Genomic DNA, 27944 nt, shown 5'->3' on the forward strand with positions numbered 1-27944 from the left:
TGGCCTACTTTTACATTTAAGTAATCTGCGTACACAAGCAACTTAAATGCAGGGAAGATCAGTCTTTAGAATATTTTAACAGACAAAGATACTCTTAAGTTTTCATTCTTCACTAATAAAGGTCCATTTTTTCAGGGTCAAGGGTACCAAAAGCAGTGCTTACGGGAACAAACCACTGTAGTGGCATTGCAGATGGTTCAGACAAGAGGATGTAGTATGGCAGAACTCTACTCTGAGAACAAATACTCCTCTCTACTCTAGAAATTGGAAATGGTGCTGATACGAGAGGCTGTGTAACTTCAGGCAGGAGTTCCTTTTCAAGGAAAGTTACCAGTTAACTGTGGATGATTTATGTCTGGTTTGTACTCATCAGCAGCATAACTGGGGTTTACAGATTAGAGTTTTCAGGACTCTGTCTTTAAAGATACTAGTTGTTCTATTTTGCATACTGTCAAAGCTTGTGTACAGGTTTCTATTGTGTTTAAGGTTGCATGGACAAAGTTAGGGAGAAGAGTTGGAGTTGAAGCAAGAATGTACTGTCAAAAATGTTCTAAACATTGCATTTATTAAACTTTAATACAAATTAAATGCAAATTTGTATTTAATGTATTTAGGGTACACTATATTTAAGAACGTGTTTTCATTGCTTACGTCAGTAGCCTCAGATGATAATTTGTTGATTTGTTTTCATTACCTTAACCTCCAGCATTTAGAATCAGTGTATAGATATATTTTTCCTGGGTATGAAAGCCACACAGTATCCGTTCATGTAGCTCTATTATGCCAGAAATATCTAATTATACTGGCTGTCGGTATCTAAGCAGCATTTAACACTTTTTTCTTCACACTCGGGGATCCATCTTCTGTGTATCCCAAATAAACGCATTATCATTCCCCCATTTTCTGCCACAAAATAACTGAAGTTTTCATGAGATCTGCTTAGGACACGAAGGAATGTTTTCTTAGATAGCAGTAGGATTTGATCTGGTGACTTTGCAAAGATGTAAAACAAATACAAAGTGGCTTCTTCTGTATGGAAAGATAGTTTACAATGGAATGTTTCTCTATGTTTATTTCAAAACTTAAGCATTGTTTTTTATTTGTTTCTGTTCTGCTATAAAGCTTGTTTTTTGAGAAAAGACTATGCTTCTAAAGACATAACAAAGTCGACTTTGTATAGTAAAGCTTAATTCTGCTGAAAGGGTGAGTCTTGTTCCTTCTCCCCTCCTTTACTGCTCACAAAGCTGTCTGGTGAACTTCTGTGTCAATGCAAGGTAAGTGATGAAGGTATTCAGGCAGGAGCGGGGATGAGGGTAAACAGGGAAGAGGAGGGAGCAGGACCTTCTCATTTCAGCTGTAGCGAAATGAGTGACAGCTCGCTCTTAGATAGTCATCCCCTTAAAGTTTGTGTTGTCTGGACAAATCTCATTCCTAAGTTATGTTCTTTTATTCTTGTTGAATTCTTTCTTTTTGAAGGCTTTTCAGGGTGGAGAGGTTCAAGAGAAGCTGAAAAGAATTTAATCTATTTCTCCAGGTAGAATTCACTGTGCATAGAACTATGGTAGAGCTAATATTCTGATTACTTGTTAGTATGCTGGATGGTATGTGCTATTTTGTTAACAAACTAACGGCTGTCGGCTTTGATCCAAAGATGATCTATTCTCAGTGTTCTCAGAGCACAGGAACAGCACTCTAACTCAAACCTATTTGTCTATCTTAGGTGATAACAAAAAGAGAGAAATAATTCACCAAGGCAGTAGGCTTTATGTCCGAGGCGCAGCTAAATCATGTGATATTTCCCTATTTGCACATTAAGGGAAAAGCTAAACGAGATCAAGGGATCAGATCCATGGTGATTTAAGACAACCAAAGTTGTGGTTGCTGCAATTTATTGTCATTCTTTTGCCTGCAGTAGCACTCATGCAGTGTCTCATTGAACCACTTCATAGAGAGCTGAAGCACCTGAAAACTAATAACCGTTTTGAGGCATTTTTTTCTTAACCTTCTTAGGAGCCCTACAATTGCCTCAGTGCTAGGGTCAGTGGAAGAACAGCCCCAGTTTAGATTGACTTTGGCTATTGTGGAGCTGCCTTCTAAGACAGCAGCTTTCTGTTTCACCTGCCATAATAAAACTGCAAATTGTTGCTAAAAGGGGTAATGCCATTCTCTCCTTTTCTCTCTTGCTGTACCTTTTGCACACACCTGTTTCCTCCATCTTGTTTGCCTCAGATTTAATGGCTTTTATGGCTTTAGGATAAGCCAATTGAGTGAGTTTCTGTAACAAAGCAATTCAGTGGTTTGGTGAGTTAGTTTTAAGTTGACCTACCTTGTCGAACCAATTCATTACATTCGAGCCAAGGTAAGTAGTAGGAGCACATAGCTAGAGTTAGGAGAATGAATGGAGCAGGGCTTGCCCAACTTTGGCATCCCATTAAATACAAGGTGATGAAACACAGCACTTGTTGCAAAGTGTTTGTGAGAAGAAGCCAGGCAACAGAACCTGACAGACATAACTCCTTTGCAATAACCACTGGTGGTAGACTTGCAGGAGAACAGAATTTGGGGTTTGGAGTTGGGGGGGAGGGGAGTGTTTTCTTTCATTTTTTATTATTTAAATTAATCTGACCCTGTTTGCCTCTCATCCAACAATCCTATGAAGCCTTGAACTGTGACAAATTGCTCAAGTTAAGCAGAAAAGAATAGTTATAAAAGACAATAGGTATTTAATTCACAGAAGGACAAAAATGTAGCCCCAAAAGGTTATTATGTTTTTGCAACATAGGTTAATGTTTAAAAGTATTAGAAGTAGATAATATTCACTCCATACTTATTTAGGTTTATTTTAGATCACTTACTGTGTAAAAATCATCAAATAATCTTTTAAGTTATTGCAAATAATATAAATCCAAAGTATAGGGATAGATTCTGTATTTCATTAGGTGATGTCAGCTAGACTGATTCCATGTTAAGAATTTTTTTTTTCTGTCTTTCTAGTATAGGCTTCTGTGCTAAACTTGAAGTTTTTAGACTGATTGATTTTGATTTCTTTCCAAGTATAAATATGAATCCATTTGAAGGCCTGAATGTAAAAATTGTAGGCATTTTTACATTCCCATTTGGTACTTCAGTTTAAGGAGTTTTAAATTTAGTTCTTTGGTTGTGTAGCTGAGGCTGCGGAAGGCATTCTTCGCTAAGAGTTGCCTTCTTTCGGTGAAAAGTTCTTCCCTGGAAATGAGTTCTGTTCTCTGATATTTCTCATAGTTTTCTGTGCTTTACTTTTAACGAGACTTTTTCGCCCCATCTGAAGTAACAACATTTGAATATTTTCTTTTTACAAAATGCTTTATTTGATATTACAGCTATTGCTGATTTTTTTATTTTACCCAGTAATATTTTAATAGTTCATCCAGATTTTCCAGTAAGATTTATAACAATCATGGCTGCTGTATTCTTGCTCTTAAAGTGTAAAATACAGCTTAAACCAGGATTTTGAGATATAAACTTTGTAATGCTGGTGTAAGGTTTCAATCTTTAACTTTCCAGCACTGTACTTGAAACCTTATACCACTAAAAAGCAGTTAGATCTCGTTGAATGCTTCTATTGGGGAGACTTGATTTTTAAAAAAAAAATAAATATATTCTAACTTTGTTTCTGGAATTCTTGATCTTAAATCAAATAAGGGAAAAGAGTTCAACTGTCTACTTGGGAAGAAGGAAAGAGTGGCTATACCCCTTTGTGTTTCAGATGAGTTAGAGGTCTGAAGATAACTGGGCTTGTTTACTGGAGTAAGAGTTATGTACAGCTATACACACAATAACAATTAAAACCTACAGTTTTTAAAAGTGCATGACAGACAAGTTTGCTTATGCTAGAGTTTTGCCATTCAGTCTCCAAAAAACCTGAAATACATCAGAAATTTGTACTCAAAAATGTCATGACTGCCGTCATGAATAGTTGTATGTTAGATAGAAATGTTTTAAAGTTAACAATTACCCAGTTTAAGAGCGTTAGTAAATGTTTTCAATATGAAACATATGTTTCATTTTCTACTTCAGTAATTAACTTTTCTTTTATCCAGTTGTATGACTTTCTTGTAGATCCCCCATTGTTCCAAGGATGGATTAAATGCAGTCAGAGGGGAGCCCTGATTTGATAGATGTGATAAATTCTGCTAGAGTAGGGATGTCCTATTATAGAGACTTTTCAATTGGACATGGATAATGCTCTGCAAATCTCGCTAGCCTAATTTAAAGTTTTGATACTCTACTGTTTTAAATCCTTTCTTTGGTAATAAAGTTGATGTTTTCAAACATAATTTAAAATACATATTTTTATCTTATTTGGCCAAATTGTGTAATTTTTAGCCATGCATGATGAAATCCTCATCCTTTTGACTCTATAGGACGAGTCAGGAAACCACATTGTGTATTTACTCTTTGTATTTTATATTGGTGTAATTCAGTATAGTTTGCCATTCTCAGTTCTTGAACAATCTTAAGCTGTTTAGTAGGACGTTAAAATGATGATTTTGATATGTACATTTTACATATCTTTGTTCTCTTCTTTGAGCATTAAATTAAGCATGTAGTTTAATATTTAGGTTCTTTGCATTTATCAAAATGTTATATCTGAATTTATTGAGGACTTTAATGAAATAGTATTTTCTTTCAAGTTTGGAAATTTCTTCATTTATTTTAAAGCTGACTTTTCTTCTCCTTAGCTCACTGGCTAGCAGTTTTGCCATGGGTCATAAATGCTTCTTTGCTTCTCTCCTTTTAAGTTTCTTCAAAGACTTCAGCATATGCCTAATTTTATGACTTGTGTCAAGTTACACACACCAATAAGCTGTGGTGTGATCAGGTTCTTAAAACACTTGTTATAGAAAAGAGGAGGACACATGCAAAAATACTCATTTTTAGTCTAACAAATGTGTCATGCTGGTAGAACTGAAAAGGTTTGAAGATGAGAATTTTACTTGTGGCAGACTCCCACCCTATCCTATGAGTCTTTAGCATGGTGTAGCATGGTATGGCCTTGTCCATGTCATGAGTCAGTGGTTGTATGTGAGGTCCTTTAAAGTCTCTTCCTATGTTTCACAGTGTCTCTGCCAGAGTCATTAGCCAAGGACTTGACTGGACTGAATTCCTTGCTGTATGAAGGAATTCCTATGTGACCTAAAGGCTCTGAATTTTGGACTGTGACTCATTCATCTGTCTCAGTGAAGGGACTGGCTGTCTACAGAGGTGTGGCAGGTGGGAGCAGCAATTACTTTGGCTGTACTGATTTTTGCACAGTTATATATGTAGTAATGTTTTCAGTGAATCATTCAGTCTTGTATTTAGACCTCCTAAATTTATCCAGGTCTGTTTCTTTTTGGTTGAGTTTTGCTTTGGGTTCAGCTTCACTGTAATTTTGATCTATAACATGAAGATACCAATTTACTTCTTGTGGAACTGTTGGAAGATAATCATTAACAGGTGCAAGGCATTCAGATATTGTGAGGGTGGCGATGTAAGAGCTAGAGAGATTCCCTAGATGGGAGTCGGGCTTTGGAGATCTCTTTACATGCTGTGAGAAGTCCTATGGTGGACTCATCTTTGTGATATTTAAAAAAAAAAACACAAAAAAAACCCCGAAAACTGTACAGCTGTTACTCCTAGACTCTATCTAAAATTTATCCACGTTTGTAAATCTCAGCCCTGGACTACTATGCAATTTATCAGATTGATTAAGAAAAATGAATAGAATAGTATTGAAACTCTAGTGGCCACATTTATCTCTAATCTAATGGTACTCACTTTTTCCTGTCTCTGGAAAAGTTGCATGTTCTTGCTGCTGGCTTTCAAGGACTCATGTCTTTGGCTGCTGAAAATCTGTGCATTGCTGTTCTTCTGGAGTACTCACGGAAAGGTAACTGGCTTTACATTTACTTTTTTCAGGAGAATGGTACTTCTATGAGTTTGGATTTTTCTCTTTTCCCTTCTGTGTTTATTCCCTACATCTGTCTCTTAGAGGTATATTAATCACAGAGGCATTAATTGTTCTAGTCTAAATCTAGGATACTGAATATTATGATCCCTGCTATACAAAGTCATTTGACACTTCAAATATTTATTTAAATGATTCTAGATATTTCTTGCTCACACACGGTCACAATTATTTCCTCTAAACAGTTTCCTTGCAGTTTCAGACACAATGTATTGCACCTTGGCTAGTAAAGATTTTTATTGTTAAGCTTAACCATAAGATAGTCAGTGACTGTAATTGCTTTTTTGAAGACCATTATGATAGTGCCCAGTTTAGCAAAAGACATCAACTAGTTCAAGCAGTTTAGTGATCATATTAACCTTCCCTCCTAAAGAGCTAGGTTTGATTATTAATGTTGACATGTGTGAGGAAATAAAAAAAAAACATGGCTCAGAACTAGTTTATTCTCAAAGTTGGGGAGAAAGCTTTTTGTAAAATATAAAATTAGCATTTGATAGAGACATAACAAAATATTCCTGATTATCTCTTTTTATCTTTGTATTATTTTATTATAAAATGTTTTCATTTATATTTAGGTGATTACTTCCAAATGGTTCTTCCAGAAACACTTCGATGACTACCTGTAAAATGTTAGCTGTACATTCTTGTTAACAAAACTTTGAAACATTTAACATCTTCAGGTAAAAACAGCTTCTTCCTTGAAACACATTTACTAAGCTTCTGAACCTATGTGACCAAATAATTGTTTTCAGCTCCTTTAGAATAAAGGGTTTACTTCAGATGTAAAACCTTGGAATTACAGACAGCAGCGGATGATTGAAAGTGACATCAGTCAACTTGATTTCTGTAACTGTCTAAAAATGTTAAAGTTAACTGTTAAAAATGTTAAAGTTCTTAACAGAGTATCCTCTAAGTAAGTCAAGACTGAAAAAAAAAAATCTCTGAACTTACATACTCCAGAATTTTTAAGTCTTCTGATGTTATACAGAAACTAGTAATTCCTCACTTGAGCAGTAAGAAATTAAATGATACACAAGGCAGGGACTGTGTAATTACTGATAAAAATATATAAGTCTGTTTTTGTAAGTGCTTTCATATTTTCTATTTCATACAAGTTGATGGTACATCTTTAAATGAACAAGGCTATGTATTGTATTTTAATGATATAACCTCATTTTTACCTCTGTGCTTCGTTCTCAAGGGCTTTTTTTGAATAGCTGGGCATAACTGATGTTGTTTTCCACTGATCGGAAATTGAATGAGAATAATTATTAGTGCACTGGTTTTTTTTGTTGTTGTTGTACTGCATTAACTGCATGGTTTTTTGAGGTGACAATTCACTACAGAACTCTGTCCTGTGCAGTTATTTCAGTGATTTTTTTGTGCATTTGAACTTGTGGCCAAATCTGAAATTCAAAGATTAATTAAATGAAAAAAAAAGAAGCCCAAGATGATTTTTTATAACCTTTTTTTTTCCTCTGTCAGAAAACATTGATTGCTAGTAGCTTTTAATTTGAGCAAGAAAACTAAAGATTTTAAAATAAAATGTGCCTGTTTTGGGTAATCTATTAAATACAGATAGCAGTTAAAGAAAGATGTGTGTAGAACATTATAGTTAATGACCTGTATTCTTTCACCAAAGTGGTGTAGGTTCTGTTACCAAGTCAAAGATACCCACCTAGAATTTTACAGGTTACTTGCAGACCTTCAAATCACTGAATCATATTTACTCTTTTGAAAATCTTTTAACAAGCTGCTCTACCGTCTCAAAACCCACTCCCTTAGAAACATATATCTAATTTCTTTTGAGGATATATGTAGTTGTATGTATATCCAATAGATTTTTTTTTTTAAGAAAATTGGATTAACATCTCTTTTTCAAAATATGTATAAGTCCTGATTTTCTAAAGATTATAGGGTATCCTTGATCTATCTCTTAAGAATGCTGAATATTGCTGACTGTAATCTTTTCTGTATTTTATGTGGGATACTTTTACTAGAAATTATTCTAATTCAGTTTGTAGGTATCCTGTTAGTTCTCAGAAGTAAGGTGGATGAGAACAACGATAAATGAAAAAAGGAAAAAAAAGATTTTTGAAGTAACATTCTTAGAGGGAACACCATTTCTGAGCAGTCAGAGGTATAATGTTTAGGTAAGTTAATTCAGTTGCCATCTGAGAGAACTGAAATTGAATGTCTGAAATATAAGACAGGAGACAAACAAATGGCAATAAAGAAGCTGAAATTGCTATGGGGAAGATCTTGTGATAAGAGGAATATTCAGAAATCAGATGGTAGAAGTGGTATGTGAGGATGAATCTGAAAGGCCTTCCCAAGGAGGAGTTATCTTATATAGTGTTCCAAAAAAAGAAAAAACTGTCACCAGATGACTAGTTTTGACTTTGATAGTGATGCCATTCTTGAGTTCTTACTGAAGTATACAGGCAGAATTATTTAAGCAGATCAGTGCTTTTCTGTATCTGTACTTTAAGAATAAGGCCTTATCTGGAGACTTAAAATATTCCAGATTTGATTGGAGAATTCTGTGTGTATAAAGTGCTTGACTATGAAAAGAATGAAATAGGCTTGTAGGAATATCTGTAGATTATGAACATGTGATTGGAAAATGTATTGCATATTGCAAGAATTTACATGCAAACTTTCATGTTTTGGTGGGGGTTTTTTTGTCTACTTTAACTTGCACTGATTAATCAATATTTTTCAAAATACCTCTTGCAAGTGTAGGCTTAAAAAGGGCAGTTAGTTTCTTTAAATTGTGTCCCATCTGGCTGTTGTGCGTCTCACTTCTGTTGTAGAAGTTCAGAGCCCACAGGAACTCTGAGCATGGGTTTTAGAAATAAAAGCAAATTAAATGTGAAATCTAAAAGTTGATGGAAAATTTTGTCTTCTCTCTGTGCTTACCCTCCTCTATTTTATTTTATTACTTACTAATTTATTTACCTTTTGGCCCTGATGTCGTCTTTTATATGCTGAAACATGTTCCCTCTTAAGTCAAAGTGCTTCTGTTCCGTAGAGCTGGGTTAACAGGCCTGTGAAATCAGAGTATAAATTCCTCAGCATTTGAACCTTTGAAAGCCGAAATACTGTGACAAAGTCCAGAGTCGCTGGAGCTTATTAGCAGGGCTGTTAGCTTGTGGTGAAAGCAGCGTACCCCGAAATGTCAGGCAGCGGGGCTGTTGCCGAGAGGTAATTAAGAGCAATTAGCCGGTCTCCCTGCTGGGCAGATCGCTATTACCTTTCTCCTCTTTGCCCCCCCCCGCGCTGCCGCTGCAGGGCAACGAGTCGTGGCAGTGATGATGCCCTGAGAGCGTGTCCGTGTCCGTGTCCGTGTCCGTGCGGGCGGCGGAGGCGCGGGGCCGCGCTGCGCCCCGGCCCCCTCCCCGCCCCGCCGCATTGTGGAGGGAGGGACCGCGGCCGCAGCCGCCTCCGCCGCCGTGCGGGGCCAGGAGCTGTCCGAGGTGCCGAGCCGTGCGGGGCCGGGCGGTGTCCGAGGGGCCGAGCCGTGCGGGGCCGGGCGGTGTCCGAGGGGCCGAGCCGTGCGGGGCCGGGCAGCACCATGGTGTTCGCTCCAGGTAAGGGCAGCCGCTTCCCGCGCCCAGCCGGTGGAGCCCAGCGGGAAGGCCCCGACCGTGCCGGAGAGCTGCTCCGGGGGGCTGCGGGGGAGGGGGTAACGGCTGAATCAGAGCTGCCGCCCAGCAGGGACAGGCGGTTTCAAAGAGGACGGCTTAGCTTAGGATGGGTTTAGCTGCGGAGCTGGAGGTTAGGAGGGTCACCCCTGTGGTGCCCACCACGGACAGGAGCCTCCTATACGAGTGTGCAGGGGAGTGTGCTTGTCAGACTGCGCAAAAGGGTCAGGAAGGGGGACGTGGCCTTGCAGCAACTGGAGAGCGAGTCCCCACCCTGGCACTCACACCGGTGGCTGCCAGTGAGACACCCTCTGAAACTCATGGAGATATTTTACAAATTTCCACCCCACCCCACCCCCCACCCCGCCCCAAGTATTTGAATGGAAGAGAACAGAAAGTTTGTTCAGTCCAGTTTTTACTGGAACAAAATTGGGGACTTCAGCAGGAGCTCATGTCTAATGCAAGACCTCACTCTATAAAGATGCAGAATCTCTGCTGTGTAGTCTATATGTGCTACACCAGAGAAGAAGGGAAGCTATAGAGCATGTGCATTGTACTTTGTACATTCTGCTGGGAAATAGGCAGTTTGTTGCTCAGAAAGGGTTGAGAGGCCCAGTAGCTCCAGGATATAAACGTAAGTCATGCATAATATCTTCTGTAGTGAAATGACTTGAAATTAACTTCTTTAAAGATGTGTAATTGTCAGCAAAAATAGAAAAGGGAAAGTAAAGGCTGCAACGTGACAATGAGTGACTATTAATGCCTTTGTTTTGCAAAGCTAACAGAAGTTTTGTCTTCCTTTGAAATTCTATATCGAGTCTGTGAAGGGATAAGAATTCAAAAGCTTTATACCTTCATTAAAAAAATGATCTTGGGGTTGACTTCACTAACTCAACAACTCAGCAAAGTCTAATTTTCTGAGAAATTAATATCCTTTTTCAACAATCAGAAGTTCATTTTGTCTCTAACTGCCCAGTTGCTGTCTAATTTCATACTTTCCCATACATCATGTTCTGAAATTGGGACCAAGTTATTTCTCTTAATAGAACCACCCACTGTTTTTTGTAGTACACCTTTCAGTATTAGTGGCTCTTTTCTGAACTCCTTTTATCTGACAGTCTGTTACCATTAACTGTACTCATTTTTGAAATGCACCGTGGGACTGGAATACTGCAGGAAGGGTTTACCTCTAAAATAATGAAAACATGCTCATCTTCGTCAAAGGCTGACAATGAACAAGCCCCAAATCTCATTAGTAACTACATGAATTGTTCTTTTCACAACTCTAATCCATACAGAAAAAAAAATAAATTTGTCTTGTATAGTCATTTTTCTTCAGTCTGCTTTTATTCAAAGAAAAGCCCATGGTTTCCTTGTAAATGTTGTCATAATATACATTGGGTAAGTGGGAATTTGTAAAAGAGATGATAAAGCAATCAGAGGGGCTTGACAATCTCTTGTATTCAGAAAGAGCAAGCCTGAGTAGATTGCATTATTTTATTGCTTTTCTTCACTGTAAATCAGCCCTGCCCTGGCATTGTCTCTTCTCCGGATACTTTAAAAAAAATTAAAATATCAGGGTTTTGTACATCTTTAACACCTTCATAGTACTTCAGGCTATATGATACAGGAATTCTATAAGTTTACTAAGAATTTGTGTTTCATTTCTTGAGTCAACTTTCTGATTTTATATCGCTGTGATGAATGACCTTATTTTCTGTTTCATTTATTTGTTGGGTGTGGGGGGGATGGGAGGAAGAAAAAGGTTTGTCTAACTATAAATGGTTAGGCTCAGAATGATAAACATCCTTCCAGGAGAGAGGTGGAAAAAAAGAAAAGGAAAGAAAACAACAACAAAAAGGAAACTCTCTTCCAGGAAAAATAATGGAACTTGTTTATCTGAAGGCAAAGGTAAGATTTTGTATGTGAATAAGATGATGCTCTCTTCCTTAAGGTAGTGGATACATTATTGCAAAGCATGAATTATCATGCTGTGTTTATAAACTGTTAAGTAGAAGAAGCTTACCAAGTTTAAACATATGTTTTGAAAGGTGAAGCCAGCTGACTGTTGACTGAATAGATACTTTCCTGTTAAGCTTCAGCACTTTTCCCTAAATCTTAGAACAAGCTACTATATTAAAAAAAAAACCCCAAACCCAACACCTCCCACAAAAAAACCTACAAAACAAACGAACACCACCCCCACCACCCCCCTCCCCCAAAAGAGGCCTGGATATTAGTGAGCTAGATAGATCAAAATTGTTACAAAAAGGCCGCTATTTCATGTTCAAAATTGGACTTTCTGGCTTATTCTAGGCAGTAGGTTGCTATTTACAGGTATGCAAAAAGCCACTATTCATATGTGATCTTTCTTCATACCCAGTTTTAATTAACTCTGAGTCTGTTCTGGAAAAAGGAACTGAGAAAAGTACATTCTTCCTTACTTGGTTTAATCTGACTGGGGCTTCATTGCACTTTATCGTGCTGGTTGACTGATGATAGGTTGTTGTGTAGGAAATGCCATGCAAACTCTATGAGATGTCTGGGAGTTTATTTTACCTGGAGGATTCCCACATGACGTGCTACCCTTACAATAGGGGATGATCCATGTAATGGAAATGCGGACAAAGTACACATTGCAAAATTTAGCTTCTTTACCCTGAATTGAACTGCTTTAGGCAGCCTGAGAAGTAGACAGAAAAGTGTTACTGATTGTCACATGTAAGGATGGAGATATGCACGGGACTACAGTAAAGAAGCATGAAATGTCAAGGTTTTGGATTAGGTCAAAAAGCAAAGAGAAGTCATCATTGTTGAGTTGGCAGATTTTCTTAGGAGACTTCAGAAGATAGTGCATTCCAGAATTTTAAAAATACCACTACCAAATTAGCTTATAAAAGATTGATAACTATAAATGATTCCACAGATTAAATATCTGTCCTTGTAAGGTAAGTAATGAAGAGTTATTAAAACATTTATTTGTTCTAAAGCATCAACAAAAACTATAGAATGCAGCAAGCTTTCTTCTGTTACCACATCATCAGTTCACAAAGGAGTAATTACTTCCAATATCAAGCTATCTGGTCAATAATAATCTTATTTTTGTTTTTAAATGAACCTGTAACATCTAACAATAATTTAAAATGTCGCTAATCAATATCGTGCTACTTCTTTGCAAATTGCTTTCAGTTACTTTTCCCAAAAATTACCTTGGGGCATATTCCATGCTTATTTTCAGCCCTAAAACTTTTTCAAGTGGAAAGGTAAAATAAAATTTAAAGTAATACTGTTTACTTCTGATTTGCCTCAACAAGCAGGATACAGAGGTGGTTTTCATGCTCCAAGGATTTTTTTCTGATGCTATTTTGTACGTGAGTCACTCACTCATGTCTTAGACTTTTGCCCTTATGTGTGTGTACTGATACAGCACAAAGATGGCCTGCGTTTTTAAAACTAGCTTGGGAATAAAGTTAGAAAGCTGTTAAGGATATCTGAGCTCTGCCTAATGGTTTTTCTAAGCAACTGTCGCTAAAGTATCATTTCAGTGATTATGTTAGTATATTTTGAGAATTTTACTCTATAAGGTAAGACCGTAAAAATTACCAAATTACAGTCTCATCATTGCAGGCCATCATTGATTCACCCAGTCAGTACTGTACAGAGCTGTATTTGCTTGAATAGGAATTTGTATTTTTGGCTAAATACCTTTTAGAAAGGAATCAGTTTTGATCTGAATACATCAAGAAAGATTGCAACATCTACATCGGCAGCTTGTTTCAGTGTCTGAACATTTCCATCCTTTAAGCTTGCATCTACTTTGATTTGTGTGATTTCATCTTTCAGGTGAATCTTGTTGTTTTTCAGTGTAATTTGAAGAATTCCTTCTTACTTGACATTTTCTCCATAACTAGAAACACACAGGCTTTACTCATGACCCTGCAATCCCAAAAGAAGGAGGAGGAGGTAGAACTCATTTTTGTATCAACATTTGTATGTAAAAAAAAAAAGATGTTTAAAGATACATTAGAGAAGTCAGAATATTCACTGCTCAGCACCTTTTTCTTACAATAGCAATAGCTTTTCAACTAGCTTTTCAGCAGTACAGCTGTTCTTAAAATTTTTAAGCTAGAAGTATAGCAGACTTGCATAATGACACTGAATATCAGAAGCACATCCTGTACCAAACATTTTAGGAATCTCATTAAACTGCAATTGAAGACATAGCAGCTGCACACTGAAACAGATGTGCTTACTTGTCTGAATAGTCTTGATCTCATCTAGTGGAAAAGCTGGGAAAGCAACAACCTGTTGTGCTGCAGGATGTGAAAACATGAAATTTCTTGTTAGCCTTTTTCTTTTTTCAATTATACAGTTACAGGTGCTGTGGAGGACCCTGTCCGTAATGCAGACCAAGACACTATGGAGGCACCTGTTAATGAATGGAAAAATTACTACCAATAACTTTACTTTTCTGAAGATAATCTGTTGTGGGATATCTCCAGTGTTTGTGCTCAGTGTGGTACTCCGAAACTCTCAGTTATGAAGTGCCTTTCACCCATGAGAACCATTGTAGTAAGGCAGGGCACAGTCCTTGTCCCTGTTAACTGCTGTGCTACATTCTGCTAATGCTCCAAGTTCTGCGCTACCAACACCCACCCCCACTAATATAATAGTAATATTGTAATAGTATATACATGTAGGATTCTTTCTTATGAGCTTAATGTTGACAAAGACCATGTTATGGACATAATTTGGAGGCTACAGGCAAGGCTACTTTGCAGACCTCATGCAGTCTGATATAATGGTTTTCTTGTCCAGAATTTGTGATGGCTGGTATGAGTATGAAGGCCAGTTGCCTCCCAAAAGTATCTGACAATGTACTTGCAGCTAAGAGCTCCCAACAATACCTCAAAGTGTTTGCTGCCTGGAGGTAAGGAAATTTCTTGGGTTTTTTTTGCTGAGGAAAAATTATTTCTTGTGCTGACCTCTCCCCAATAACACATTGATCTTTCCCCTGCTGTGAAATTCCACTAGCAGATCTCACTAGTGAGGTGGAAGAAAAAGTTAGTTCATAGATATTCAGAAATGTGATGAAATGAGCAAGCTTAAAAAGTAGTCAGCAGTCCTAGGAGCAATATTTCTTTAAAGTATGATTCAACATAGTGTTAAAAACTGGCACAGAATTTACTTTTTCAAATTATTATTAACAGAACTGAAGGCTTAAATAAGTAAGGCTGGCACCTTTCACTTGCATATCACTGGGCTGAATCCTATTAGGATTATAAGGTTATAATATTATTATATTATATATTAACCTTATTATTATAAGGTTAGCAGTGAAAAGAATCCTGTCTTCTCAGTGGCTGTGTAGTGGCCTATATTGAAGGAGTTGTTCATAGTTGGGGGATGGTTGTAATATGGCATAGAGTCATTATTAACATCCTTACTGGCACTGTGTATGGGATCCATGTATTGAGCAGGAAGGTCAAACAGTGAATGTACAAAAGGAATGAGTTACACTGACCTCTAAGATATGTCCCTCCAAATCATTATTCTTCTAGATGAATTGCTCTGTTGTACTTGTTGTAGACATAAATAATAGGATTTCAACCTTGCAAGCTTTATCATGATAATGGAAATTAAATGCACTTACTGTAAAATACAGTGAATAGGTAGATTTATTCCTATACCTTCAATGTTGTCTCTTAAGGATTTTATTAAGGACACAGTCTGTCATACTAAGTTTACAAATACTAAGTTAAGCAAAAATTCTTTGCAAATAATGTATTAATAATTTCTTTATAGGCTTTCTGAAATTATCTGCTTACTGGTTACCCATTTGTAATGTGTTCTTTCTCTAATAATTTGCAAGCTCTTACGGAACAAGATTTATTATTTTTTAAGGGATTGCAATTGGGGCAGAATCTTTACTGATGTTAGCAGAAACGAAAAGGTGACCTGAATAGCCATAAAATGCTTCAGGTTCCTTCAGAATGCCTTGCCAGGGAAGTCAAGGCCGGTGAGCTCTGTGCTGCTATCATCTGAGCTTGCAAATGCCTGTAGTCATGTTATCAGAAGATGCTGTTTTCCTTCTTCAAGAAAGTCTGAAATTTTCTGCCTGAAGAGGTAAATTGAGCCATATTCTACTCAGGTATTTCTCTAATGGTAAGGCAAATATAATCTCCTGTGAATTACCTATATTTGCTTCATTTTGTAGTATGCGTATTTGATATAATGACACTGTATTTTCTTACTTTGATCAGTGAATCCGTTCACCATTTGTCAATATGGAGGGGGTGTATATCCATTACTACTTCTGTTAAATACTTGCAGATTGACATTACATTTTGTCTTGAAGTAAGTTTTCTTAGAGCAGAAAATATTTCTCTGGGAAGTTAGAGAATTAGCTTCAAGAGGGGAAAACAGCATGTCATGGCATCCTGTTGCAAACAGGGATTCCATCAAGATTACAGCTATGAAAAAAACCTGGTTTTTAACTCTTTCAAGGTGCACTTTAAACTTATATAATCTCTGATTCTCTTGTGAGCTTGTGTATATACATACATACATATATATATAAAATCTCAGCCTCAATTACTAATAGCCTTATGTACAGCTTTCAAACTCTGTTTACATTCTAAAATAAGCAGGAAGGTTCTTGTATGCTGTTTTGTGTGTATGCAAATTTAGGTTGGGTTGTTTGGTTTGGTTTGGGGTTTGGTTTTTTTTTAGAGATAAGGGCTAGACAATTTCTGAAATGAGACTCTGAATAACCTGGTATAAGTTGAAACACATCTAAAATGTAGCAGAACATTTTCACTGATTTGCTGGCTTTTGACAGGTTATATAACCTCTTCCCTATTTTTTTCACTTCAAAAAAAAAAATCAGGTTCAGATATAGCAAATTTTAATTAACTTGTACATAGTTCTTCAATACCAAAAACCACAAAGCATTGCAGAAATATAAACACAACAGCTAGCAAAATAAACCTTTAGTAGTGGAATATGCCTCCATTGAAAACTTTCCGTTCACTTATGCTATACAGTGGTGGATACCAAAAGTATTCTAACACCTAGCAAAGCTAGGTATTTCGGTGGGGATTCGTGCAAGTCCACCAGTGACCTTTTTGCTACAGATTCAGAAGGCCTAAATGTTATTTAGCTTTCTGTGCTTAATGTTTTCTTTTTGACTAGGAATCTCTGAGCACCTAAACAGTAGAAAATAGAAGGCAGAGGGAATTAGATGACGTATGGGTCACCTGTATCTGTGCCATTGGACCTCTCCCTCTATGGGAGAAGCATAGCATTTGATGCAGAGAGATTTCTTATTTCAGTATTTGAAGTGTGTTCCCTAAAAGAAATAGCAAAATTGTACAGGTGAAGAGAATTTAAATTGTTCATTAACTTTGGAGCAGCTGGTCCCAGATGCTCTTCAGGAAGTATCTTATTTTTAATACACTGAATTCTAGCCTAGGAGTTAAAAGCCCTCATAAATTAATGTTAGTTTACAGTATTAGACCCAGAAATTTTCCTGCTGGGACCAAAATCTGAGTATCACACTTACAGGTGTGGCAGAATTTTCAGTGGCTACTACTTCGAACTACATCCAGTCTTCAAAGCTGAAAAGACATAGTCCTTAAGGAATGAATTTATTGCTATATGTGAAAATACCTAGAAAATATATAAAATGAAATGTATAATCTCTTTTTAGTTAATCTTATTAAAGTAGGGCAAGAAATCTTACTAAAACATGTTAAGAAAATGCTTAAGAACAGATAATGTACCTGTAGATCCCAACAACCTCTTAATCTAAAAAAGTTTGGACGCTTCATTTTGGCTGGCATATTTCAAATAGTATGAAATAACTCACTGAAGTCTTTAAAAAGATAACTTTTATATAGCACACAAACCAAAGACTTCCAGATACTCTTTTGTCTTAAGAAAGAGCAAAACTCAGTGGGAAAAAAATTTTCAAAAACTCAGTTCAGATATAGCTAACATCTGGATAAAAAAAAGATACAATAAAGTATTACTGTGGTGATATTATTATGTCCTTTGAGACAGTTTATCTGCATTTCTGCTCTTTTCCTTCACCCTTCCATTCCTCCTGGATTTGTCTTCAGAGCAGGGTTGTTCCAGCTTCATTCTTAAAACTTGTTTTGAAGAGCAAAGTAGTCCTGATACAGGACTCCTCTTCCGTGCTGGTTGCACAGCAGGAGTTAAGGAGTGAGGTTAGGGCAGAAAATATATCTGAACTGAGCCATGACTTTTCTAGTGAAAGTGAGTGTTAAAATCCCCTGCATACTTCAGGTTAGGGAATAGGAAAAATACAACAATCCTACATGAAAGTACTTTTAGCATTTCTGATATATTCAGTGTCCTCCCTTCTTCCTCAAGGAATCAGGGTAACTGAGTATTGCCCTCAGATACTTGACAGCTATCAGTGAGGACTTCACAAGGCTCCATTTTGGAACATGAGAAACAGTACTGGACAGAATTAACTCTAATACATTTCTTATTTAATTTTTTTAAGATAAATTTACACCTTCATTGTAGGACCTTTTCATGAGGTCTCTGAACTGGCATCATTACTGACATTAAGACAAATCGGGTCTCTAATGCTGTAAATAGCTTAATGACACTCATGCATAAAGTTGGATTTGTGCACTTGTTGGAAAGCCTGCAGCCCTGGCTGACTGCCGTGTTCATTCATTCTAGATGTAATTAACATGACTTGTCATCATTTCCTGATTATGGATGCTGTGCAGCCTCATATTTTAATCTCTTCTTCAAATTAGGCTTCTAATGCTGAAATTGTAGCACCAACCTATAAAGCAAATCAAAGAGGGAGATTTTTTAACCATTTGAATTCACAGGTTACAAAAGTATTCGCCAGAAGAGGCTCACCTGTAACTTCCATTCTTTGGCTGGCAGGTTGGAGAGATATGTCACTGCCTAATGACAATGGGAGGTTAAAGAACTGAACTTTGTTTCTTGTAGTAGAAGAATATCAATATTGATGCAGAGAATGTTACTGTTAATTACTACAACATATACATGTATGTTATGTCATTACAAACATGCCAGGTTCTTTAATTTTTTGAAAGGTCTGCAGTTTATAAACACAATTTAGGTAATATCCTGCAACTTTTTTCCATAAATACAGCTCCCATGCATCCATACTGTACCTTGTGATGAAGTCTTACCATTGCAGTCTTGCTTACTTATACTTCCATTCCATTTAAAAATCTTGTTAGTACTGTCAGTTGGATTATAAAAATTACAGTAGTAATTTTCAATAGAATTGAAATAGATTTACCAGAGAGCAGTATTTTCATTGGATTATTATTAATTCTTACTAATAAAGGAAAAAAATTAATTCTAATGGTGCAGAAAATAGTACAATGGTTAACTAGTGCAATCCAAAGCAATATGTTGATAAACAAATAGTAAATTTTCTGGTTAAAGGATATACCTGCATAATCTTATGTAAAAATGAAGAAAGAATATTTGCTTCTTGGCTCTTTCAGCTTCAGAAATTTCGCATAAATTAAAATTGTAGCTAACAGGGGAATACATTTTGGGTAATAGTGAGTTCCAGATTGCTCAGAAGTTTGCTTAGAAGAATGTGATTTTTGTTGTTAGTTTTAGATATTGTTAAGCTCAAAGCTGTTTACACAAACAAAAACTTCTTTTTTTCCAGATGAGCAACTTTAGTGGTATTCATTTGCTGGAATTAAACTTAATTTATTATTTCTGTGAAGCAGAACATAAACGTTTGACCTTTGATGCATGGCCCTTGGGATTCATGGAACCTGTCATATAAGCTAAGCTGTTCTCTTCAAATGCAGTGGTTGTATTGTGCCTTGAGACAGAATGAGACCTAACCTGCAGGAAGACATGATGAGCTGCATAAATGTCACATGCTTTGAGGAAAGGTGAATTAAAGTTAAAGGCATTATTTTTCTCCTGGGAAAAGCAGTAACCTCATATAGGTGATGAAGCAAAAGGGATAACTGAGGGACAGTAGAAGTTTCCTGAGGTTGGATGTATGTTCATGATCGTGCATGCTCATGCATGACTAATGTCTTCTCAAAAAGTATGGGATAAATTATTTCTAGTCCATGTTCTCCAAGAGCCCAAAGTTCCTTCCTACCACAGTTTATTCACCATTTAGACCCAGCTCTCTTTTCACATGAGAAATGTTGCTTCTGTTTCCTTCTGAATCACTGATTCTGCACCCACTGAAAGGTGTCTCCTTCTCCAACAGTTCATTGCCAGCATTAGTGGATCTGGGATGGACATACATCTTTGCAAGAGCAAGGTCATGCCTGTGGTATTTTAGCTTCATGATAGTATTCCCAACAATCCTATGAAAAGATACAGTAGAGAACTTAACTGCTGATTCAAACAAATGACCTGTTGTTGAGTGTTACTTAGTAGGAGTGTTTATAAGGCATATTAAATTTATCTTGTAGCAAGCTGAAAGGGAAAAGGCATGAGGGATATGAACCGAAAGTGCAGGAGACTACTTTGATTGCAGGCTGGAAAGGAAGTGAAGTGTGTAAATGAGAAACGCTCCATGTACAACCAGAGCAAAGTTCTTCAAGGTTTAATCTGTGCTAAATGCTCTTTCTCTGTAGCTGTAATTTTCCATGTATACTTACTTTTCTAGGCATATTCCATAGTCTGGAAACATCACAGAGAATGTAAAGTCTCCCACACAAGATGTTCTTGGGCTTAAACTAATATCAGTTCTAGTAATTGAAATGAACACTTGGAATCTACCTCAAATGCTTTTATTCTTTTTCCAAACTACTAGCCTATTTTCCTTCATGGGGAACATCTTCAAGCGAGCCAAAGGAATTTTGAGGTACTGATATACGGCACTAGTTGTAGATCAAAGTGGAATATGTGACTGACTCCTGAAGTCAGTCCAAGATTTTGAAGTTTTTTAAATCTCTCAAAGTATACTTTACATTGCAGAACCAGGCTGGAGTTTGCAAATTACTTTTCATCTGCTATGTTAGTTGGCATAAAACTTACCAAGTGAAAGATAAGGTAATAAAAAGATGCTAAAGAGAATTTGTTATGTCTTAATGATAAAATTGCTGCCTTGGATTTAACATCACTTAACCTGGATTTTTCAATTCTCTATTTACAGAATTAGGGTGCTGGGTTCCTGTATAAGTCAGGTAAGCAGGAGAGAATAAGTAGAAAAGATATTCTGACATCAAGAGAAAAAAGTAGTCATTAGACAAGGATAACTAGTAGGCAGAATGCTGTTTCTGCTATCCTGCAAGTTTTTCCCAGCAATTACTTCAAGTGACCTTTTGTCATGGAATTTTAATTAAACTAGTTATTCTTCAAATCTTAAAAAAATCATAGATACAATTAATTTTTATCTTATCACCCTAGTAACTCTTATTTTGATTAGCTAAACACTAAATACTTAGACAACAAGAGCAATGTCTCTGTTTTACCAAATTGAAAAGATGCAGTTCTTAAAATGCCTGATTAATTCTATAGGCACTCAAATTTCTGCCTTTGTTTATATCCACAGCAGTCTGTATTTCAGCAAGGTGGAGCAGTTTGATAGATATGTTCCAGCTCAGCCCCTTTGGTATCCTTGCATGAATCATCTCTGCTTTCCTTGGTCAATCTCTCTCTTGCTCAGACTAGGTCCAGCATATCAATAAATGAGCTTCTCAGAAAACAGCTTTGTGCTAACTGCTTTCCTTGAAATGAATAATTGGAAGAAGAGGATGGAGTGGGAATGCTTTTCCAGAGACTGCTGTTTACTCCTTCAGGAAGTGGAAAAGTTGGGTTTTATGGCAGCCTCACCAGCTAGAATCACAAGAAGGCAGAAGGCTCAAGGTTGGAAGGGACCTCTGAAGGTCATCTTGTCCAACTCCTGCTCAGGCAGGGTCACCTAGAACCATTTGCCCAGGATCATGTCCAGATGGGGCAGCTGTGATGGACACCAGACACCCAGGGGAGCTGGACGCTCACGTCTGACTGCTTGACATGTCTGGATCCTGGCTGGCAGTCCAGCTACTATGTGTAACTGTCCCAGCACAGGCTCAGACCTCTACATAGTGTCAGATATCCCCCTCAAAAAGGGCTATTATTTTCACTCTTGCTTCTAATTTAGATGGTCAGCATAAGCTGCCAATGTTCTCATTGTTCACATCACCCCAGGCCAACAGCTTTGACTCCGTCTGTTTCCAAAGCCAGTTAGCTGTTGTTACCTGGGTTACTATCACCCTGTGTTACACAAATGTAAAATTCTTAAGAGTTTGAGCTGCCTTATTTCCTTTTTGAGCTGCCTTATTTCCTTTCTGTGCATACCTAAACCATCAGGCAGGGCAGAAGTAGGCCAGAGGTTTGGGGTTCTCTGTTCTTGGTTTGTTTTCCCAGCAAATAGAATAATCACCTAATGAGTTAGAGCTGGGCAGACATAATCTAGGTCTCACTTATCTGAGTGGTGCTTTCAGGCAGGCTTTGCTCCAAGATAAACAACTGAAAAACTCAGGTAGAAATTCACTGGAAAACTGCTTTTTTCAGCTGGGTGTTACTGTGGATGGCATTCCCAATGTAAAAATATTTAAAGTACAGATTTTGTAGATTAAGTGGCAAGAACCACATAAATAATAAAGCATTCCTAAGGAAAGAAAACTGAGTAATTTTCAACAACAATGTGCTTAATGTCAGTATGGTTTTAACAATAAATTCTGGGTTTTTTTATGGCTATAGGGGTTGGCAAATTTTTCACATTTCATGTAACGTCAGAGTCCAGTCCAGCATACTCATTTGTATTTACGATTTCATGTTTATTCATGCTTTTGTTAATATATTATTTTCTGAATATTAGCTGAGTTGGCTGATCTTTCTCAGCCCAGCAAGAAGACTAATTCATTGTGTAATACAAAGTAAGTTCATATTTGAGTAATAAAGAAATATCTGTATTTTACTGTTAATTAACATTGAATTTTATCAAAAACCCCGACTGTTTCAAGTGCTGAGGTGTGGAGCAACCTGAATCAGGGAAGCTGACTGTGCCAAGAATTCAAGTGATTCCATTCAGTCAGCTTTTCCAGCTTAAAGCATGTTTTCTAAGTTTTCATGGTTTTAACCTCTTCATTGTAGACAAACTTTGTCATCTCAGTACAGTTGCAGGTTTTTTAAAAAATTATTCAATTTCAGTAGAATTAAACCACATTTATTATTTTACTTTTAGCCAGAACATGTATAATATGAACATGATAGAAGTAAGTATGTTTTCTGAAGTCCTTTCAAATAAACATGGGAAATAATGAATTATTTCTTTCTCATAGAGTAAGCTTTGATCATTTTGCTGTTGGTTGTTTTGGGCTCACAGATCATGGAATCACAGAACCACAGAATGGTTTGGGTCAGAAGGGACCTTTAAAGATCATCTAGTCCAACCCTCCTGCCGTGAGCATGGACATCTTTCACTAGACCAGGTTGCTCAAAACCCCATCCAGCCTGACCTTGAACACTTCCAATGACGGGGCATCCACTTCTCTGGGCAACCTGCTCGAGTGTCTCACCACCCTCATCATAAAAAAAAATTTCGTCCTTATGTCCAATCTAAATGTACCCTCTTTCAGTTTAAAACCGTTGCGCCTTGTCCTGTTGCTACAGGCCCTGGTAAAAAGTCTCTCTCCATCTTTTTTATAAGCCCCTTTTATATATTGAAAGGCTGCAGTAAGGTCTCCCTGGAGCCTTCTCTTCTCTGGGCTGAACAACCCCAACGCTCTCAGCCTGTCCTCATAGGAGAGGTGTTCCATCCCTCTGATCATTTTTGTGGCCCTCCTCTGGACCCGCTCCAACAGGCCCATGTCTTCCCTGTGCTGAGGACCCCAGAGCTGGATGCAGCACTCCAGGTGGGGTCTCACCAGAGCAGAGTAGAGGGGAGAATCGCCTCCCTTGACCTGCTGGTCACACTTCTTTTGATGCAGCCCAGGATACTGTTGGTTTTCTGGGCTGCAAGCACACATTGCCAGCTCATACCCAGTTTTTCATCTACCAGTATCCCCAAGTCCTTCTTCACAAAGCTGCTGTCAATACATTCACCACCCAGTCTGCATTGACATTGGGGATTGCTTTGACCCAGGTGCAGGACCTTGTCCCTTCCCTCAAGTTTATCAGATCTTAGTAGTGTCTTCTTTAAGGTAAACAAGTGATTCTACTTTTTGTCTCTATCTTAAATTTCCTTGCAAAAAATTCTTAAAGAACTTTGGGAATTTCTCACAATTCTACATGTGGATGTCTATAAAAGCAGCTGACCTCTGTTTTATTTATCTCAGGACATAATTCTTAATACATGGCTTTAAAACAGATAGCAAAATACAAATCCTGTTTAATGAAATACTTGAGCACAGCAGCCAATTGAGAAAGAACTATGATTATCTTAAAAATCTTTCAAATCAAATCTAGTGATGTAAATAAGCCCCTAGCCTAAGCATTTCAATTAGCAACCATGACTACATTTTCCTAAATGCCAATACATCACCTTACACCACCTTAATTCAGAATTACTTTTTTTTATATCAAGATCAACTTTGAACATTACACAGCATGCTTTATAGTCCTGCCAAATTGTCATTTGTGTTAGGAATTACTTCCAAAGAGAAACCTCTTAAACTATTCTTCATTATCAAATGTCAGTATTCACATTACTTTGTTCTTCTCCAGATTTTAGCACTTTGGCAAAACAAGGAAGTATGACATAAGAAATACATATTTGTCAGGTTGCTATAGAGAATGTTGGGATTCAGGGTTTTTTTTTCTATTTTACCTATAGCAAACTGAGCATTTTGTAATGCTTTTGCAAATATTTTTGCAAATGTAGCTAAGGATTAATAAACTGACATTTAACAAAATTTTGTACCTTGAAGTCAAATTGGAATTTGATGGATGAGGGCTTTTAATCTGAAGTAAAAGTAAATAGAAATGTTAATGAAACGGTTTTTTCTCTGTATGGTGGTGAGGGAGAACATGTCAGGCTTGCAAAATGAAGTCCAGTTCCCCATCCAGAAGCGCACCTGAAGTCAAAAAGGATGCGATTCACAACTGGATGGAAAACACTCCTTCCCTGTCTTGCTGCAAAATGCAGCTGTGCTTGTTTCAGCTGTGAAGCCACAGCTGTCCAAAGTCTCCCCCTTCATTCAGTCCTGTAGCGCTGAGCACACAGAGGCACTTTCCACCCTACTTCATAATCTTCTGTATTAGCAGGTTTCTTATGCAATAAGCTGTTCCTAAGCACTCTGGGTTTTTTTTTTTTCCTCCTTTTTTTCTATCCTTCAGGTGTTCACAGATGCTTAGTTCCCTTTCTTTGTCGTTTGGTTCTGGCAGGTGAGAAGCCAGGGACGGAGCAAGATGAAGTTAAGCTGCAGAATGCCAGCAAGCAGATTGTGCAGACTGCTATCCTCCGAGCAGTGCAGCAAGTTTCACAGGAGAGCCAGCAAAAGGAGAAACGAACAAACAGCAGTACAAGCCTCCAACTAGAAAGAGGAAAATTAACGAAGAAGCATGAAAAGAAGTAAAGGAGTGGATTGGTTTTTTTCAATCCTCCAGTCTGCAGTGTTTTCAGCCTTCTCTTTAGTATCAGCTGTATTGCTAGTGCAATGTTACTGTTGTAAAGCAAACCAAAGTATAATCACACCTAGACATAGGGTAAAGCTGCAATAGTCCTCAGCTGAGAAATATTAAGTGCATTAGATTACTAACTCCATATTTATGCAGTGCCTCTTAACAGAAACAATAACCATAGCTATAAAAGTAGTTTCAAGCACAAGCTCTTATGGTATGGACTTTCTCAAAAGCTTGCTGCCAGTGCACTTTCATGTAAGTTCTGCGTGCAATGTTTATGTCAGTTCAGCTGGATGGACTCTTCTTTAAGTTACGGGGTTCACTGAAGCTGTCTTCACTGAAGAAATAGTTTACTGTTGAGTGTAGCAGAATGCTTTCAGGCTGCCTTGAAGCACGTGTTTGTACTTTGCTTTGATTAAACATGGACTATGTGAAGTAGCAGTATAAAGTGGATTTGGTAAGTTCTGTGAACCAATTTCTTTTTTCATCTTGGGAAAAAAAAAAAAGCAATCCAGTAAGACTGCAGTGACTGTGATCTATGACTCTGATCATAGACCTATGATCTATGTCTTTTTTTTAAAGAAGTTAAAAGAAGTACTGAAGTTTTAGTCTACTTATTTGAAATACTTCTATACTTCTGCATAAAAATCACTTGTGCCTCAACTATTCTTTTTAATTTTCTTAATATTGAAAGAAGAGAAACTGATGTGCTGATATAGAGTTTGCCAGCTTTTCCTTCAGTTTTGCAACTTTGCTGGGCCTTGATTTACAGAAAGTGAAGACTTGAGTGGCTTTTAAAAAAGGTTTTGAATTTATTAATATCCTGAAGGATGGAAATATACTGTGTCTGAATTCTGTCATCATAGATATTTCTCACCTGCTGGGTATAAAGTGATTTTAGATATTTGCAATTGTTACATAGATTCACCTCAAATAGCACTGCTTTAAGCTGGTAATACAGAACTTATCTTTTAACTGCTCTATAAAGCTGAAAAAATCCATGATGTTGCTGAAAATACAAATTAACTAAATGTAGCTTTCACTTTTATGCTCCCTTACTGTAATGATGATTGCACTATTACACATCTGAAATGAATAACAGTATATTTAATTCTAGAAATGGCTTGTAGCTCTGCTTCAACTGAATTCTTGTAGTAATATACCTAGAAATATAGAGAAGCAGATGCACAGGATCTGCAAAGAAGGAGACAAACTTTTGTCATTGCTTTTCTACTCAGTTAGATGATTCTTAAAGAGACTTTATTTTAAGTAATTGGCTATTACTTACTGTGTCCTACTGCTTGTGTTAAACAATTTCAGGATTCTTTCTCATGGCCAGAGGCTTAGTCATGAATAGCCATGTACTGTAATATTAAGCCTTTGAAATCTGCTTGGTTCCATTTTTTTTTTTTAATTTAACAGCACTGACTCATACCAGATAATGATTTAGCTCAATTTTCTTTCACTTAAAAATGCAAGGAAGAATTTGACATGATTAAAGTTGTTCTAAATCCTCTAATAATGAAAATTGACTTGGATTTCAAGTACACAGTTGGTTCACTTCTATAGACACTGGGTGAATTTTTCTAGCCAAGCAAACTTTGAAAGGTAGAAGTAGTTGGGTTTTGAGGCACATGTGTGTTTGTCATAATAGCAATTTTTTTACCATTAGCTTTTTCATCAGTTGATCTTTGGTTGGGAGGTAGTTATTTTCTAAGCACTCTTTGTAACTGTGCTTTCTGAGAGCCTTAGAAAACTGATCATGAGTAAAGGTTCAATTCTGAGGCTGGTGGTTAGGCAAGTCTAGTGGATGAGAGAGAGCAAGCCTGTTGAAGAGACTCTGGTGCAAAATGGTGTTTGCCACAGACTCACCTACAGTGCTGTAGGAAGGAGAGCTATAGAAGAGCAAAATCCCCATTTCTTTGGGATTATTCTGGGTTTTTTTAATGCTTTTTGCCCCCAGAAATTAGCAATATGTCTCTTTTTATGTTCATGGTGATTATTTTAATAATCTTAATGTAGTTTGGAAACTTGTTTGCATGTCCAATTTTTTTTAAGTCATCATGTTAGAAACAGAGGAATTTCAAAAGCCAGTGAATCCAGGTTTTTGCCACTGCTTCATATGAGCCTATTCCCCTCCTCCTCCCACTATGCTCTTCTACAATATCCCTTTACTGTCCTAGCCCTTTTAGACACACTATTATTCAACCATTAAATCATGCCCATCATTTTCAGTGCTGTCAGAAGTCTAGTATCCTGGAAAGATAAAAATGGTAGGAAGCCTAACAGAGCCTTGAGGAAGTTTTCTATTGTCTCCTATTGAGGAAAAACAAATACTGTAGCTTAAATAGTGTAGTTTTCCCTGAGAGGCAAATAATGCATCTCCTATCTATAGTATATATACTTAAATTAAGGCATGCATTTAGTATCTCCTATTGACAAAGGATGTTCTGCACACCACTTGCATCCAGAACGTGCAGTTGAGATCTGTACCGCATGTGAGAGAACTGCACAAAAGAAAACTTTACCCTTGGCTTGTTATATGCTTACTACATGGTGAAAGCAGGTATTTTTGGTATCTTCACTGACAGATTATATTTTCTGGAGAAAATACAGACTGTAGAAGTTATTACAGGTGTGATGCAGGTCTGATTACAAATAAAAAAAAACTCTTAAAGAAATTCTTAATA

The 27944-nt window shown here is 37.1% G+C and overlaps 1 protein-coding gene across 5 annotated transcripts; it reads left to right on the forward strand.

The window, feature by feature from the left end:
* The first annotated feature begins 752 nt into the window (after positions 1–752).
* AKAIN1 (A-kinase anchor inhibitor 1) lies at positions 753–27944 on the forward strand. 5 transcript variants are annotated; one of them, XM_069779081.1, is made up of 4 exons: positions 753–5911; positions 6565–9468; positions 9537–9582; positions 25018–27944. In XM_069779081.1, exons 3-4 carry the CDS (start codon positions 9567–9569, stop codon positions 25206–25208), a joined length of 207 nt encoding a protein of 68 aa, XP_069635182.1. In that variant the 5' UTR covers positions 753–5911; positions 6565–9468; positions 9537–9566; the 3' UTR covers positions 25209–27944. The 5 variants fall into 5 exon arrangements, with proteins under 5 accessions (XP_069635182.1, XP_069635180.1, XP_069635178.1 ...); XM_069779079.1 differs by having other exon boundaries at positions 6565–9582; XM_069779077.1 differs by lacking the exons at positions 6565–9468; positions 9537–9582 and having other exon boundaries at positions 753–5253; positions 5821–5911.

This window comes from Haliaeetus albicilla, chromosome 3 (assembly GCF_947461875.1).
Source record: "Haliaeetus albicilla chromosome 3, bHalAlb1.1, whole genome shotgun sequence".
Taxonomy (NCBI): domain Eukaryota; kingdom Metazoa; phylum Chordata; class Aves; order Accipitriformes; family Accipitridae; genus Haliaeetus; species Haliaeetus albicilla.